General features: G+C 39.7%; 1 protein-coding gene across 1 annotated transcript in view; it reads right to left on the bottom strand.

Annotated features, from left to right (window-relative positions):
* Nucleotides 1-16,544, bottom strand: part of KIF26B (kinesin family member 26B) — a 482,699-nt gene that overhangs the window by 51,571 nt on the left and 414,584 nt on the right. The window contains exon 10 of the mRNA XM_036823698.1: nt 9,220-9,379. Within this exon, the coding sequence (XP_036679593.1) occupies nt 9,220-9,379 (160 nt within the window). The remainder of the gene's footprint in view (nt 1-9,219; nt 9,380-16,544) is intronic.

Genomic DNA, 16,544 nt, shown 5'->3' with positions numbered 1-16,544 from the left:
TTTCTGATTCCCTCAGCCTTGCTTGGGTCCCCCTTTCCACGGTGCGGGTTAAGCACCAGTGTTACGTATTACCAGGTGTGGGACTTGGCTGTTTATGTCTCTATCTCCCCGTAAATTGTCCAGGAGTGGAGATCATCTATGTTTCTCTGTTATATTTCCAGTGTCTTGTGTATTGTAGGGTTCCAATAGGTATTTTTTAATTAATAGATAATGAATGACTAAATGGATCAAAGAACTTACAGATACTCTACTAGGTATTTCTCAAAGTATTTCCTGTACATGTTTGCTAGCCTCCACCAGACTTGTAACAAAATTAGGTGCTTAAACGCCTCACTCAGCTGGGTCCTTTGGGCCAAAATTCACCTTGCTGATCAGAATAGCACTGTGCTTCATGAATAATAAACTTTATGTATCACTTGGGATCTCAAGTGTAAGGTAAAATTTGTATCATCAAGGTCAGCCTTAAAAATCTCTTTGGAAGAGAAACACTTCTCTCAGGAAATCTAACACAGTCACGGTTGGAACACATCACCATCTCTGGCTGAGCACCAGAGGACGTGGCTTGTATTCAAAGGCCGTATTATATGAAAAATTTGCATCTTTAAACATATGAATGGCAGTGGTCAGTGGGCCAGACAGATACAACGGGGGGTACAGTTGGGTGCACAACCTGTGGGTGTACAGAGGTACCTCCCTCTACTCACCCGCAACCTACACCCACTCTCAGGCCTGATGGCCTCACTGAGGGAGGTGGCAGGTGGAGCCCTTCACTTCCTAAGGAAACCGTTACTTCTCTCCTCGTGCAGAGTACTTAGGGTTGTGTTCTCTTAAATTAGATGTCTGTATCTGGCAGCGACCCTGTACATTAGGCACACAAACTCTTGTTGAAAAATGCATGAAGCTTCTGTTTCAACAAAAAGTAATTATAATCCACTTGGCCAAAAGCAACACATATGTTTAAAATCAAGAAACAGACAAAAAGATATGATAGTGCCAGATCAGTCTGGGTTATAATGTTTTGAAATATATTAAAACAGTCCTATTTTTGCCTTTGAAGCATGTTTCTTTAAAGGGCTATCGCAGACATTGTCTCAATGGTACCTACCACGTTTCTGGGGTAAAGAAGATGGCTATTCTGATTTAGCTGGTGGAGAACGAAAAGCGCAGGAAGGGCGTCTGAGTGTTCGGAGGTGGGCAGTGGCCCTGGCACGAGGACCCACGCTTCCCTGGTCTCGGCTCAGTGTCACCTCCTGGGCGCGTGTCACAATTCATCTCTTTCGGAAACCGCAGATATTTGACTTCACATACTTTTCTGGGAGCCCAGCCTGAAGAAACTTCACAAATTCCAGTTGATAGATTGACTATCTCATCTGCCGATTGTGGAAATGCCCAAAGCTTCTCTCATTAGCCAGGTGTCGGAGGAAGCTCATTATCTCATGCCCTGACAGCCTTGCTGTCAACCTCACCTCTCGCCTCTCCCTTCCTTACCTTTCTTGTGCTCAGCAGAACTTCAAGACCCAGACTGGGTGATGACCTCTCCTATTCTGACAGGAATCTATCCACTCAGGAATGCTTCAACGCACCTACAGAAGCTGCCACCAAGGGGGAAGAGGGCTGGAAACTGTCTTATCAGGAGGCTGTGCCCGTGTGCAGTCTCCAGCGTGGGAGATGGTCACACTTTTCGTGCTGGAGGCCAGGCAGGAGGGCTGTCTGGGGGTCCTGTATCCTAAGAGAGCATCAGAGCCTCCTGCAGCTTTTCCCATTAATGGGGTACATGAAATGGCTGCATGAACTTTCAGGCTCTTACGTGAGAAAGATGACAGAAATTAAGAAAGAGAAGAAGACTTGTGAAATAGCTGAGATTTGCTGAGATTGTCTGCTGGAGGTGCCCAGAATATGGGATTGGGACTGTTGGGCTCCTCTGATTCAGCCCTGCCAAGTGGCTTAGGTTCTGGAAGGGAGAGTTCTTTCCCATCCTCATCTTCCGTATTTCACTTTCCTCACTGTCACAAGTATCTGGTAGTCAGTCCAGCCTCACTGTCACAGAAAAGGTGAGGCCAGGAGATGACCCTGAATGGACAGCTGGCCACAGGTGGTCCCACGCCTGGGGCTCAACGCTTTCACTTACAACCTACTGCACACATTTAAGCTTTGCAGATACATTAGATCCACTGTCTGGCCTCATTTGTTATTTCAACAGATATTGATTGAGCACCACAGCATTCCGGACACTGTGTTAGGAAGTGGTGATATACCAGGAAACAGTGGAGTAGCCCTGTTGCCTACCAGCCGTGTAGACATGGACAAGTCACTTCCTCCTCTTGTCGCAATTTCTCCATCTGTAGTACGAGTACGACCATAGAAGTATCTATGCCATGAGGCTCTCGGCAGAATTAAACACCCAGGAAGCATTCAGAGCAGCTCCGGATGCACAGTAAGGAAACAATGACTACGAACTGTTGTCATTACGCTCGCACCGTGGAGGAGCCCCCACCCAGAGCTCACGCATGCACACGCTAACCACCTGGATCGGAGCTGGAAACCCAGGAAACAAGTAACGGAAACGATTTTTTCCTTCTCCCTATGACCCAGCAAGTCCATAAATTAGGAATCTCTAACCCCTTGGAAAGAAGGAGAACAAAGTTCCCATCCTTCTTTCTGCCCTTTTATTTACTTCTTCTCACAGGAGGAAAAAGGTCTGACTGGTGGCACTGGTAAACATGGCCATGGGCATGTACAGCCCAATGCTGTCTGTCTGTCTGTCTGTCCCCCTGTAGGTCACACACATCCCTCCTCTTGAGCCATGCGGCTGTATGGGTAAGGGATTGCTCTGCTGATCCGATTCTGCCCATTCCTGAGTCCTGGGGTCTATGCTTGTGGGGGGATAGGAGGAGACCTCCTTCCACTCTGCTGGGATTCAGCAGATGGAGAATTTTAATTCCCAGCCATACTCTTGTATCTATTTGCCAACTGGTTCGGAATCTGGAGAGAAGACAGTCTGATTAGGACTCTCAGAAATTGAACATAAAGGAAGAAAACCTCTTGAAAAGCCAAAAGGGAAATGAAGAAACCTCCTGATTTCTGCTCAGTCCTAAAACCAGAAGCTCGTTTTCCAAGAGGGACTAGCCGTTGTAGACAAAGAAAAATATATGCCATGGCTTTGCTGCCAAGGATCATGACTGAGTTGGGGGCCTAACAATCTGCTCTGTGAGGGGGCACAAAGGGGTCCTCCTGGGAACAAAAGGGATGATGAGCACAGTTTATGTGTCAAACCAGTGGTGGAAGGACCAATGCTTGAACCCAGGGCTTGTGGTCCCAGCCGATTCCCAGACAGCCTCATTTCCCCCTGAGTGACCTGCATGCTTCTGTGATAAACCTGGCAGAGTTCTTTTACTGGTAGTTGATGCCTCAACTCTTAAGAAAATAATATCAATCTCTGAAAATTTTCATAATTATATGTGAAGATACCACTGGCCAGGGAAGCAAATAGAGGTAGGAGGGAAGAATGAAAGGAAAGAGATGCTAAAATCTCATACAAAAGAGACTTACGTCCCAGTGATTTTCTGAACTTACTTTCTCTGCATCCTAACAGTCATTAAAATGTATAAAAATGGATATTTTTGAAGCAGCAACACTAAGAATTATCATTGCTGCGGTTGCTTGGCAACCTGAGACTTTGGTTATTTTATTTCTAAATAGGGAATGCTATAAACTGGTATCTGGAGTTTGTGCAAATAGTTCTAAATTGATGTTCTCCCTGTAAATCAGGAGGAGATAATACAGCATTAATGTACATTTAAAGGTTGCTAAATATGCATATATATGTGTCTCATATCACACACACACACACGAAGATTCTTACACAGAGCTTCTCTCCATTACATGCTATCTTAAGTAAATCTGGAGAATTGATATTCCTTTGCATTTTTCCTGGAAAATATCTATTTAATTTCATTTTGTAAATAATATGCATTTGAGTCACGAGGAACAAATCTTTTGTCTCCTATGTGAGTCAGGGGAACTGAGTATTATTGTAGCTCATATTGGTCATGAGCTCCTTTCTCTAGCTTCCCAGACACTGAGTGGGTTTCCAGTTCTGAGAAAGCAGAGACAAACCCAGTATCTAAATGGCTACTGGGGGAAAATATTTCTCAAAGCAAGGCATGGGAATGTCCACATTCTTCAGAGATGCAAGTCCTGTAAAGGCCTTATGAAATCTTAGGCCTGCAGGTTCCAGCACGGATGAGAAGAGGTGTTAACATTTTGAAAAAGTTGCCTCTATTTACAAACTCTCATTTCTCCACAAGTCACCAACTTGAATTTGAGTCTCTAGGGATGCTTGCTGGTTTGAATGAAATGCTGTGCTCTGATGCTGCTTTTCTCTTAAACGTGACCTTAGCTCCTGACTCCTCACTAGGGCCTTAGGAGGAAAAGTGCTCCCGTTCCAGACCCTGATGATAGGCATCTTTATTACTTTTGTAGAACAACCGCTTCTAAAGTGGCCCCTGCAGTGGTGTTTGCTTGCAGACTGAAGCTCATGACAACAAATTGCCTCAGGCTCCACCTGCTTCTCCAGAGAGAAGAAGGGCACGAGGAAGTCAGCTGCCTGAGCCCCAGAGTATGTCAGTGACAGATTCCAAAACACAAGGATTTGGTCTTGGTCTGAACCACAGACCAAAACCATAAAAGAAAGGCATCGAGCACCAATTCAATCAGGGGATTGTTCATGCAGAACCATGCTTCAAGCTACTTGGGAATAGCATCTCAGACAGACACAACACGAGGGGGTCACAGAATGACTTTCCATGACCTCTTGTTCAATGGAAGCCAGGACGTTATAACTATCTGTTGTTTAGAAACAGAGGACAGCATCTTTTTGGCAAATAATCAAATAGACCATTTGACCTATTAAAGTAATTATTTATCCAAATGGAATAACAGTTACAAATGAAGGAAAAATGTTTCAGGCTTAGAGTAAGTGTGAAGGGTATGCTTCGCCTTACTAGACATCTAAAAGGGACGAAAAATTCTATTTCCAGAGAACTGGGTGGTCATTAGAAGTTCCAAGTCTCTGGAAAGACTGTAGTCCTGCAGATCAGCTGGGACATAACAGCACTTTAGCCAAAGCTAAGTGCACACTGCCAGATTCTTGTGGTTGCCCTTCTGGGCACCAATTCTAGTGGTGTGTGCCTGCAACACTTGTTTTTGGCATGGGAATTCATTTCGACATCTCTGCCTAATTTTTCTCCACTATCGAAGGGAAGGCTTCTACAACCTTAGTGCCCAAGAAGTGGTGAGGAATAGCAAATGGCTGAGCGACAGAAGGAAATTGACAAATGCACTGTCAAAATGCTTAGGACTATGACAGCTTCCCCTAGACAAGAGGTTCCCCAAAGTTAGGGAGTTTTGTGCAGCCTGTCAGTGCAGAACTGACTAGGGGGTTGGAGCCCTTGGTGGTCTCCCTGCTGTCCCCGAATGCTTTTCTGAATGGTGTCACCATTTGGGATTGATTTATGGCACTTGGATTGGTCAGCGAGCCTGTGCTATGTCGTGGCTGAGGCTGGGAACCTGTTCTGCACTTGCATCTGTCATATCTAAAGGCAATATCATTTGCAAAGTCAAAACCATTGAGGGCACACCTAGGGTGCCCGTGGGAGCACCTGGGATGGGTAATGAATACAAACTCGCTTTCAGGCTTGCTCACATGACAGAGTCTGGCACGATGATGAAGAGAAACGAGGACAGGCTATATCCCCTCTGTGCACATTCCAGTTAATTTCCCAGAAGCAAACACAAATGATGGAGGTTCCAAGCACAGAAGTGTCCAGGGTGACAAACGGAGTGGGTTTTTGTATTTTGGAAGGGTGGGGGAAGGTAGTGAACGTGGAGTTTGGTTTTCCGTTTTTTCCTGTAAGTGAACAGGAATAAGAGGAAACTGCAAGGGCAGAAAACCTTCCCTGTCTTAGGAACCTACTGCAAAGACAAGGTTTAACATGGGAAAGGTGTTTAGTACGCTAACAAATGCCGTGTGATGTGGCTTTGGAGCGCTGACTGAACTGATAAAAGAAATCTGGGCCATCCTGCTGTGCTGAAGACCTCATGCTGTGCAGAGCAAAGGCAGCTAATATATTACAGAGCTTGATGAGGTTGGGGGGAGTGGATTGGCAACGAACTGCCAAGGTCTCTGAGGCTGTGAAAAGTGATGCGGTTTTGTATGTGGAACCTAGAAAAATGGTACAGATGAACTGGTTTGCAGGGCAGAAGTTGAGACACAGATGTAGAGAACAAACGTATGGACACCAAGGGGGGAAAACCGCGGTGGGGTGGGGATGGTGGTGTGCTGAATTGGGCGATTGGGATTGACATGTATACACTGATGTGTATAAAATTGATGACTGATTAAAAAAAAAAAAAAAGTGATGCGGTTTGATCCTGCCACCAGCTGGCTGGGTGATTTCAGGTAATCTTTGCCTTATCTTCCTGTACCTTGAAAGAAGATAGTTTCTTCTTTCAAGAATCAAGATAATTGATTAATCACTTTGCAAATATATTTGCAGAACCAAATATTGAATATATGCTGTGGCTGAGAATCTGAAACAATATTACAGCAAGGGTCTTTGAAAGTTTACACACAATGATGGGCATTAAGGAGTGAGGGCTGATAGAACTGGCTGTACAAGTGCACTGCCAACAGATGTTTTGGGGAGGACAGAGCTGGCCAGATGGCCAGGCCACCATGTTTCCTGGCATCAAGCAGTGGGCAACTCTGCAAGATCCCTAGAAGGATCCTGATGTGGGGGACAACGCTATGCCTGTGTCTTACATAGACACCACATTTATGTTAAGTCTGTGCCGACTTCAGACATAGAAACGCTTTGATCATCACTCCCTCGGAGCCAGAAGGGAAGGAAGGGAACTGAAGCAGACAGATGTCTGCAGAGAATGGTGAGTGGAGTTTTCACACTTTGTCAGCCCTCCCAAGTGGGCAGGTAGCTGGTCGTTGTGCCTAGCTGATGTTAGATATGTTTAATTTAACAAGAGACCTTGAACTACTAATAAAAACAATTCTTAATGTTTCCCTTTAGGTTTATAATAAAACCCAACTGGAACCGAAAGGAAGTTACTTTATCTAAAGTAAAAGTAATTTCATATGCTTGCATTCATCCCTCCCTCCCACCATCAATTCAACAAATATTTATTGAAATCATAAAAGCATGTCACTTTACAGAAACAATGTGAGAGATATATAAGTAAAATACATAATCAGTGACCTCATAAGGTGGTATTTTGAATTCTGTCTACGCCATGATCTATTAAGTTATTACATTAATAGACATGGTTCCCTTTTTATGGACAGGGAAACCAATGAGGGCTGATAACTCTTTCCTTTCTAAGATCTCCAACCTTGACAGTACCTCTGCAGACCTTTTTTTTTGACATGAGCTCTCTCTATCTTCCTTGAGTTATTTTTGGACTTTTTAATTGAAAGAATTCGTTCATTAATTGCTTCTTTTTGTCTTGACTCTTCTTCTTTTCCTCCCTCCCTCCCTCTCTCTTTCCTTTCTTTCTTTCCTTCTTTCTTCCTTCCTTCCTTCCTTTCTTTTCTTTCTTTCTTTCTTTCTTTCTTTCTTTCTTTCTTTCTTTCTTTCTTTCTTTCTTTCTTTTTCTTTCTTTCTTTCTGCTTTCTTTCTTTTCCTCCCTCCTGCTTTCCCTCCTTCCCTCCCTTCCTTCCTTCCATCCTTCCTTCCTCTCTTTCTCTCTTTCCTTGTAATCACAAGTTGATTTTATTCAACTGCAGAAATGATACTGAATGAAACTATATAAACCTTCTACTTGAATTTTTTCTCAGAGAAAAGAATCCTCACAAGGGGTAGAAAAGCCATTTCTGGGTTTATCCTAGGAGTCCAAATTTCAAGAATTGAGACAGACAGGACTATAATCTCTATTTAAGCTCCTAAAGTAGTCTAGTAATGGACTTCCTGGTGGAGAATAAAGTCACAGTGTTGGCATCAACTTAGGGCAGAGGGGAAGGAGAACTCGAGGACTCGTCCTGAACCTCAGCTAGTGTAGAACAAACTGCCCAACTTACCTTTTCCGTCCTACACAACAGTAATTTATATTTTGTAGGATCCTACAGATTAAACAAAAATGATTCTATGTACTGTATATTTGCTTAATCCTCAAGGCAACTCTGTAAGGTAGGTGTTATTTCCATTTAAATAGGTGGGGATAGGCTCAACCACATTATCATTATCGGTTATTGACTATAGTGTTACACATTTTACAAAAAACTTTCACACGCATATCACTCTGAGCCTTTTATCCTTGTGATATAGATAAGATATATAGCTATAACCCTCAGTTTATGAGATGTGAAGGAAGGTTCAGATAGCTAGTGGAAGGTGCAGCTGGACATTGGCAGGGCCTGAAAATACAGGAGAGTACCCATCATCTCATCATCACATTGTCCAATGACAAAGATGAGTTGGGGTGATGGTGGTGAGGGGTGGCTCCAGGGCTGGGTCATTCATGAGCACAGATGATATAGCAAGTCTTTGGGTATTCCAGACATAGGAGAAGTTCTAATTTCATCTTCTTGGAGCAGCAACAGAAAGAGGAAAAGGATCTTGGGAGTGAAATAAACATCTGCATAGGATGGTGGGTGGTAATTCCCCTAGCTTTTTAAGTTCTCCTAAATAGGACTACCAGATAAAATACAGAATGCCCATATAGCTCATGCAATACTGGGGGGATGCTTATACTAAAAAATATTTGTTGTTTATCTGAAATTCAAATTTAACTGTGTATCCCATATTTTTATTGGTTAAATATGGCAGCCCTATTCCTAAGGGAAGGGTAATTCAATCTTATGTCCCTTGCTCTCATCACTATTAAGCATCTGTACAATGGTGACAATAATCTACCAATGGCAATTGTGATTGGAGACCTCAGCTGAGATAACTTCTTATTATTTCTGACTTGAGCAGCCTAATGTTAGCATTGGGGTAAATTTAAGTATTTCCATAGCTTTTGAATTTGGAAGATCATGCATTACACAATTGTTAGTGAAGTCTGATTTCTGGCACTGAACTAACAGTGTGGTCCATAGTGTACCTCTGTAGTACAACTCTCCCCAGATGTCACTGGACAGAGAATCCCACACACAGCCCTCGCACCATGCTTTCCTCATCCCATTCTTTGAGTAGAAGAGTCACTTACTTGTATGGGATGTGTTTGCTGCCATTGACGAGAGCCAGGATGACATTGCCCAGAGCAGACAGTGAGAGGCACAGCCCTGAGCCTCCTTCCCGATTTTTGCTAAGAGCTTTCACACAGCTGCCAAGATCAATGAGGTGCAGGCGGCTGCGGCCTCCAGACACTGTCACAGGAGAGAAGACAAGAGAAGAAAGAAGTGGTTAAGTTCTGGCAAACACTCATCTGTCCTTCATATAGCTCCTTGGGAAATCTGATGGGAAAAAAGAGGAAATAAAAAACGTTGAAGTTAATGGCCTAGTAGGAAACCCCTACAAAATCATGCAGGGGTAACAAATAGCATGGTCCTCTTCAATTCTGTCCACCACACATCACTGATCTTCTAAAACCTACTGATATTCCTACTATAAATAAGTGAATAATTCATGCAGGCTGAATTAGACGAAATTTCACAGAGAAGGTAAGTGTCTACATTTACCTTCATCTTCTTTGTGTAGCAGAATTCTGAAATTGATCATATTAAAACATAAATAGCCCATAAGTGATTATCCGCTTTGGTTGACTGTCATAGACATCATGACCTAAAGCTCAGCCAGGAATCAGGTTGATAACCCGAAGTAAAACCAGGAAGAATTAACAACCAGGTGCAGAGTCAGGGAAGACCCAAGTATTTGCTGAGTATCTGCCAAGTGCCAGGTGCTGCACAAACATCAGTCTCATTCAGTTCCCCTGGAAAATCACAAACTTGCTCATGAGAACTTCCACTTCTGGCCTAGATGAAGTCACAGGGACCAGATTTTTCCTCTTACCTGAAACAACCAAAAACTGAACAAAATGTGTAAAACAACCGTTTGCAAGACACTAGACATCAAACAGCAAAAGACAGTGATCCTGGAGAGGTGGGAAGTAAGGGAGGTGAGCACTAGCCATTTCCCAGCTTACTGCACTGAGAGAGTTTTTGGGCCATGGCTCAGAGAGAGGGAACTCAGGTGGAGACTGGCAGACTCTCTGAACTGAGGAGCTAGAGCTGAGAGTCCAGGGAGGCCAATGTAGCAACATTTCCAGGACAGAGTGCTGGAGAGGAGAGAACTCTGGAGATTTGTAGTAGGTCTCCTCAAGTATTCAACCTAGTACTGATCAGCACAGAGTGATGAAACTACCCATGGCTGGGGAACTAACCACTGGAAAAGATTAGAAGTAATAGTGCACAGGACTCACACAAGGCCAGGAATAGTGCTTGTTCCCAATAGCCAGACTAGAAAACCTCAAGATTCACAGGGCACTGGGTAGGGTACCCACAAGGGTCTGGCTTCACTAGTCAGGAACACTTAGCCCTAGACTGAGAACTGACTGGTTTCCACCTTAACAAATCTTAAAAGTAAGGCCATAAAGGATCAAACTGTTTCTAAACAACTGCAACCCCAAACAAAGCTTAAAAACATTAAAAAAATATAGAAATGTCCTGCACCCAATCAAAAATAACCAATCAAAAAGAAGCAAGAAAATGAGACCTATAATGAAGAGATCATTGAAACCAACCCAGAACTGACATAGATATTAGAATCAACAGAGAAGGACATTAAAACAGTTATGATGGCATTTCAAACATTAAAAAAGTTAAATAGGGACATGGAATGTATTAAAAAGATACAAATTGAATCTTTAGAGATAAAAACTACATTGTGTGAGATGAAAAATACACTGGTTGGGATTAACAGCATATTAGACACTGCAAAAGGAAAGATTGGTGAATTTGACAATATAGCAATGAAAACGATCCAAGATGAAGTACAGAGAGAAAATTTTAAAACAAACAACCAAAAACCGATTAAAAAAAAGAGCTATAGGACTACTTCAAGTGTCTTAATATGTGTGCAATTGAAGTCCCTGAAGGGAAAGACACAGAGGGTGGTGCAGATAAAATATTTAAAGAAACAGTGGTCAATACTTTCCCAAATTTAATGAAAACTATAAACCCACAGATCCAAGAAGCTCAATGATCCCCTAGCACAAGAAGCATGAAGAAAACTACACTAAAGCACATAATAATCAAATGGGTTAAAACTAGTGATGATGAAAAACATCTTGAAAATAGCCAGAGGAAAAAAATTATGTTACATGTAAAGGAACAAAGATAAGATGATGGCAGATTTCTTGGAAATAATACAAGTGAGAAGACAATGGAGCAACATTTTTAAAGTACTGAAAACTGCCAACCTAGAGTTATACACCCAACCAGAATATCATTCTCAGATAAAAGGGAAATAAAGACTTTTTCAGACTTAAAAAAGCTGAAAGAATTCATCACAAAGGATATACACAAAAGAATGAAGAGCTTTGGAAATGACAACTATGTGAATAAATATATGCTATCCTCCTCTTATTTAAATCTCCTTAAAAGCTAATTGACTGTTAAAGTAAAAATAACAACAATGTAACATATGGGCTATAACATATGCAAAATTAAAATGTTTGACAACAATAGCACAAAGGTTAGGAGTGGAGAAATGAAAGTACTCTCTTGTAAGGTTCTTATTCTAGACATGAAGTGGTATAATATCACTTAAAAGTAGACTGTGATAACTTAAAGATGTATACAATAAATCCTACAGCAATCACTAAATAATAAAGAGTTACAACTAAAAAGCCAACAAAGGATATAAAGTAGAATCATTTACAGTGTTCAATAAATTCAAAAGAAAGCAAATAAAATAAAAAGGAGAACAAAGAACAGATGGGTTGAATAGAAAACATACAGAAAAATAATGCTTTGGAACACACCAAATGAAGAATCCCATTAAATGTAAGTCTGAATACCCTTATTAGAAAGTAGATATTGTCATATTTGATAAAAAAGCAAGACTCTACTATATGCTACCTATGAGAAGTGCACTTCAAATATAAAGAAACAATAGGTTGAAAATGTAAGTATGGAAAAGGCTATACCATGCAAACAGTAGCCATAAGAAAGCTGGTGGCGGCTATATCAATATCAAACAAAAGAGACTTAGGACAAAAAATATTACTAGAGGGAAAGAGAGACATTTAATAATGATAAAGGGCACAATTCATCAAGAGGTCATAACAATAAACGTGTTTATGTATCTAATAACAGAAGTTCAAATACATGAAGTAAAATCTGATAGAATTGCAAGAATAAACAGGCAAGTCCAGAATTATAGTTGGAGATTTCAAATACCCCTTTCTCAATAATTGATATAATAAGTAGACAGAAAACCAGTAAGGATATAGAAGATTTGAACAACTATCAACCAATTCGTTCTACTTGACATTTGTATAACACTCAACCCAACAACAGCAGAATACACATTCTTTTGAATTGCACACAGAACATTTAACAGGATAGACCATATTCTGGTACATAAAACAAGTCTAAATAAATTTTAAAGGATTCACATCATTCATACTATGTTTTCTGACACACTAGAGCTAAATTAGAAGTCAATCCAGAAAGATATCTGGAAAATCCTTAAATATTTTGAAACTCAACAGCACAGCTCCAAGTAACTTAGGGTCAAAAAAGAAACCAAAATGCAAATTAGAAAGTGTTTTTAAGTGAATGAAAATGAAAACACAACATATCCAAATTAGTAAGATGCCTTTAAAGAAGTACTTAGGAGGGAATTTATACCATTAAATGCCTATATCAGAAAACAACGGAGGTCTCAAATCAATTACCTCAGTTTCCACTTTAGTAAATTAGAAAAAGATGAGCAAATTACAGACTAAATAGCAGAAAGGAAATAATTAATATAAAAGCAGAAATCAATGATATAAAAAATTAAAAAACCAATAGGGAAAACCAATGACATCCAAAGCTGGTTCTTCAAGATCAATAAAATTGATAAATCTCTAGCATGAGTGATCAGCAAAGAAAGAGAGAAGACACAAATCACCAATGTCAAGAACGAAAGAGGTGGCCTCACTACAGTTTCTACAAATATAAAAAGCGCAATAAAGAAACATTACACCAGTAAATTAGACAACTTGGAAGAATGAACAAATTTCTTGAAAGAGATAAAGTACCAAAGCTCATTCAAGAAGTAATAGATAATGTGAATAGCCCTACATCCATTAAAGAAATAGAATCTGTAGTTAACAACTTTTCCACAGGGAAAGCAGTGAATTTAACTGCACTGGTGAATTCTATCACACATTCAAGGAAGAAATAATATCAATTCTATACAAATTCTTCCTGAACATTAAATAGGAGAGACAACTTCCCAATTAATTCTATGAGGCCAGGATTACCCTGATACCAAAAACAGACAAAGATATTACAAGAAAAAAAGTTGAAGACCAATATCCCTCATGAACAATGATGCAAAATTTCTAAACAAAATATTAGTGAACCATACTATAAAATTGTATCTAGGAACATATTAAAAGCATTTTATACCATGAGTAAGTGGGATTAATCTGAGGAATGCAAGGTTGGTTAACAAAAAAATTGATCTATCAATCATTATAATTTACCATATTAACAAACCAAAAAGAAAAATGATTCTCTCAGTAGATGCAGACAAAGCATTTAACAAACTCCAGCATCCATTACTGATAAAAATGCTCGGCAAAATATAAATCGAAGGTGATATCCTCAGTTTGATAAAAAGTGTCTAGGAAAAACCTACAGCTAATGGCATTCTTAATGGTAGAAAACTAAATGCCTTCCAAGATCAGGAACAAGACAAGGATGTTCACTCTGACCATTTCAATTCAACATTGTACTGGAGGTTCTAGCCAGTTCAATAGGCAAGGAAAAGAAATAAAACATATCCAGATTGGAAAGAAATAAGTCAAACTGTCTTAATTGGCAGATTACATGATTATCTATGTAGAAAATCTAATGGAATCCACAAAAAAGCAACTAGAACTAATAATTGAGTTTAGCAAGGTTGCAGGATACTAGATTAACAGACAGAGATCAACTGTATTTCTAAACACAACTTCTAAATACAATTTCTAAATACAATTTCCAGTAACAAACAACTGGAAATTGAAATTTTAAAATATCTTTTACAATAACATCAAAAATATTAAATACTTAAGGATAAATCTGACAAAAGATACATATACTGAAAACTACAAAACCCACCTGAGAAAAATTAATAAAGACCTGAAAAAATAGAGAGATAAACTGTGTTCATAGGTTGGAAGACAATATTAAGATGTTAATTCTCTCCAAAGTGATCTATAGATTCAATGAAATCCCAATGAATAATCCCAGCAGGCTTTTTTGGTAGAAAGTGATTCTACAAAATCAATTCAGAAGCTGACTCTAAACTTTATATGCAAATGCACAGGAGCTAGAATAGCCAAAACAACTTTATAAACTAAGCACCAAGTTGGAAGGCTAACAGTATCTTTTCTTTTTTTAACATCTTTATTGGAGTATAATTGCTTTACAAAGTTCTGTTAGTTTCTGCTGTATAACAAAGTGAATCAGCTATACGCATACATATATCCCCATATCCCCTCCCTCTTGCGTCTCCCTCCCACCCTCCCTATGCCACCCCTCTAGGTGGTCACAAAGCACCGAGAAGACTTCCCCGTGCAATGCAGCTGCTTCCCACTAGCTATCTATTTTACATTTGGTAGTGTATATATGTCAATGCTACTCTCTCACTTCATCCCAGATTACCCTTCCCCCTCCCTGTGTCCTCAAGTCCATTCTTTACGTCTGTGTCTTTATTCCTGTCCTGCCCCTAGGTTCATCAGAACCATTTTTTTTTTTAGATTCCATATATATGTGTTAGCATACGGTATTTGTTTTTCTCTTTCTGACTTACTTCACTGTGTATGACAGACTCTAGGTCCATCCACCTCACTACAAATAACTCAGTTTCATTTCTTTTTATGGCTAATATTCCATTGTATATATGTGTCACATCTTCTTTACCCATTTACCTGTTGATGGACTCTCAGGTTGCTTTCATGTCCTGGTTATTGTCAATAGTGCTGCAACGAACATTGTGGTACATGACTCTATTTGAATTATGGTTTTCTCATACTGTTATGGCTAACAGTATCTTAAGACTTACTATAAAGCCACCATAATCAAGACAGTGTGGTATTGGTGTAAAGATTAAAAAAATAGATCGATGGAGTAGAATAGAGAGTCCAGAAATAAACCCGCATAAATACGGACAATTTTTGACAAAGTTGAGAAGGTAATTTAGTATAGATAGGATAGTTTCTACAACAAATGGTATATCCATATAAAAAAACTTTAATGCATAAAAATATATACAAATTAACTAAAAATGGATCAAAGACCTAAATGTAAAATATAGAATTATAAAACTTCAAGAAGAAAGCATAATATGACACATTTTTGATCTCGGGTTAGGCACACATTTCTTAGATATGATACTAAAAACATGATTCATAAAAGACACATAGATAAATTGAACTTCATTAACCTTGAATATTCATAGTTTTCAAAATGCACTGTTAAGAGAGTAAAAAGATAAGCCACAGACTGGGAGAAAGTATTTGCAAATCATATATCTGATAAAGGACTTATAACCAGAGTATATAAAGAACTCTCAAAACTTAACTATAAGACAAAAAACAATTTTAAAAAGGGCAAAAGACACCTCACCGAAGATGTATGGATGTCAAATGAGGACATGAAAAGGTGCTAAACATCACTGGTCATTAATGAAATGCAAATTAAAACCACAGTGAGATACGACTTCATATCTATTATATAAAAGGCTAAAATTGAAAAGACTGACCATACTAAGTGTTGGTGAGGATGTGGAGGAACTGGAATGCTCACGTACTGCTAGTGGGAATATAAAATGGTGTAGTCATCTTGGGGAACAGTTTGGCAGTTTCTTAAAAGGTTATAAATTCATCTATGGTCCAACTATTCCAGTTCGTCTAGGTATTCACCCCAAAGAAAAGGAAATATATGTCCATGTAAAGATTTGTACATGAATGTGTATGGTACTTTTATTTGTAATACCCAAATTGGAAATAAAACAAACGTCCATCAGCACATGAATAGACAGGCAAACTGTGGTCATCCAGACAATGGACTACTACTTAGAAATATAAATAAATAAACTATTGACACATGCAACAAAGTAAATCTCAAACTAATTATGCTAAGTGAAAGAAGCTACTCAAAATAGTACAGACTGTGTGATAGAATTCCATTTATATAGAATTCTAGGAAATGCAAACTAATGTATGGGAACTGAAGCCGAGTTCAGTGGTGGTTACCGGGGTATGGGGAGGGGGAAGGAAAAGGAGCTAGAGGGAGTGATTTCAAAAGGTCCCAAAGAAACTTTTGGGGGTGA

This window comes from Balaenoptera musculus, chromosome 1, assembly GCF_009873245.2.
Source record: "Balaenoptera musculus isolate JJ_BM4_2016_0621 chromosome 1, mBalMus1.pri.v3, whole genome shotgun sequence".
Classification (NCBI taxonomy): domain Eukaryota; kingdom Metazoa; phylum Chordata; class Mammalia; order Artiodactyla; family Balaenopteridae; genus Balaenoptera; species Balaenoptera musculus.
The sequence above is the reverse complement of the archived record's forward strand: the minus strand, read 5'-3'. Positions and strand labels throughout refer to the sequence as shown.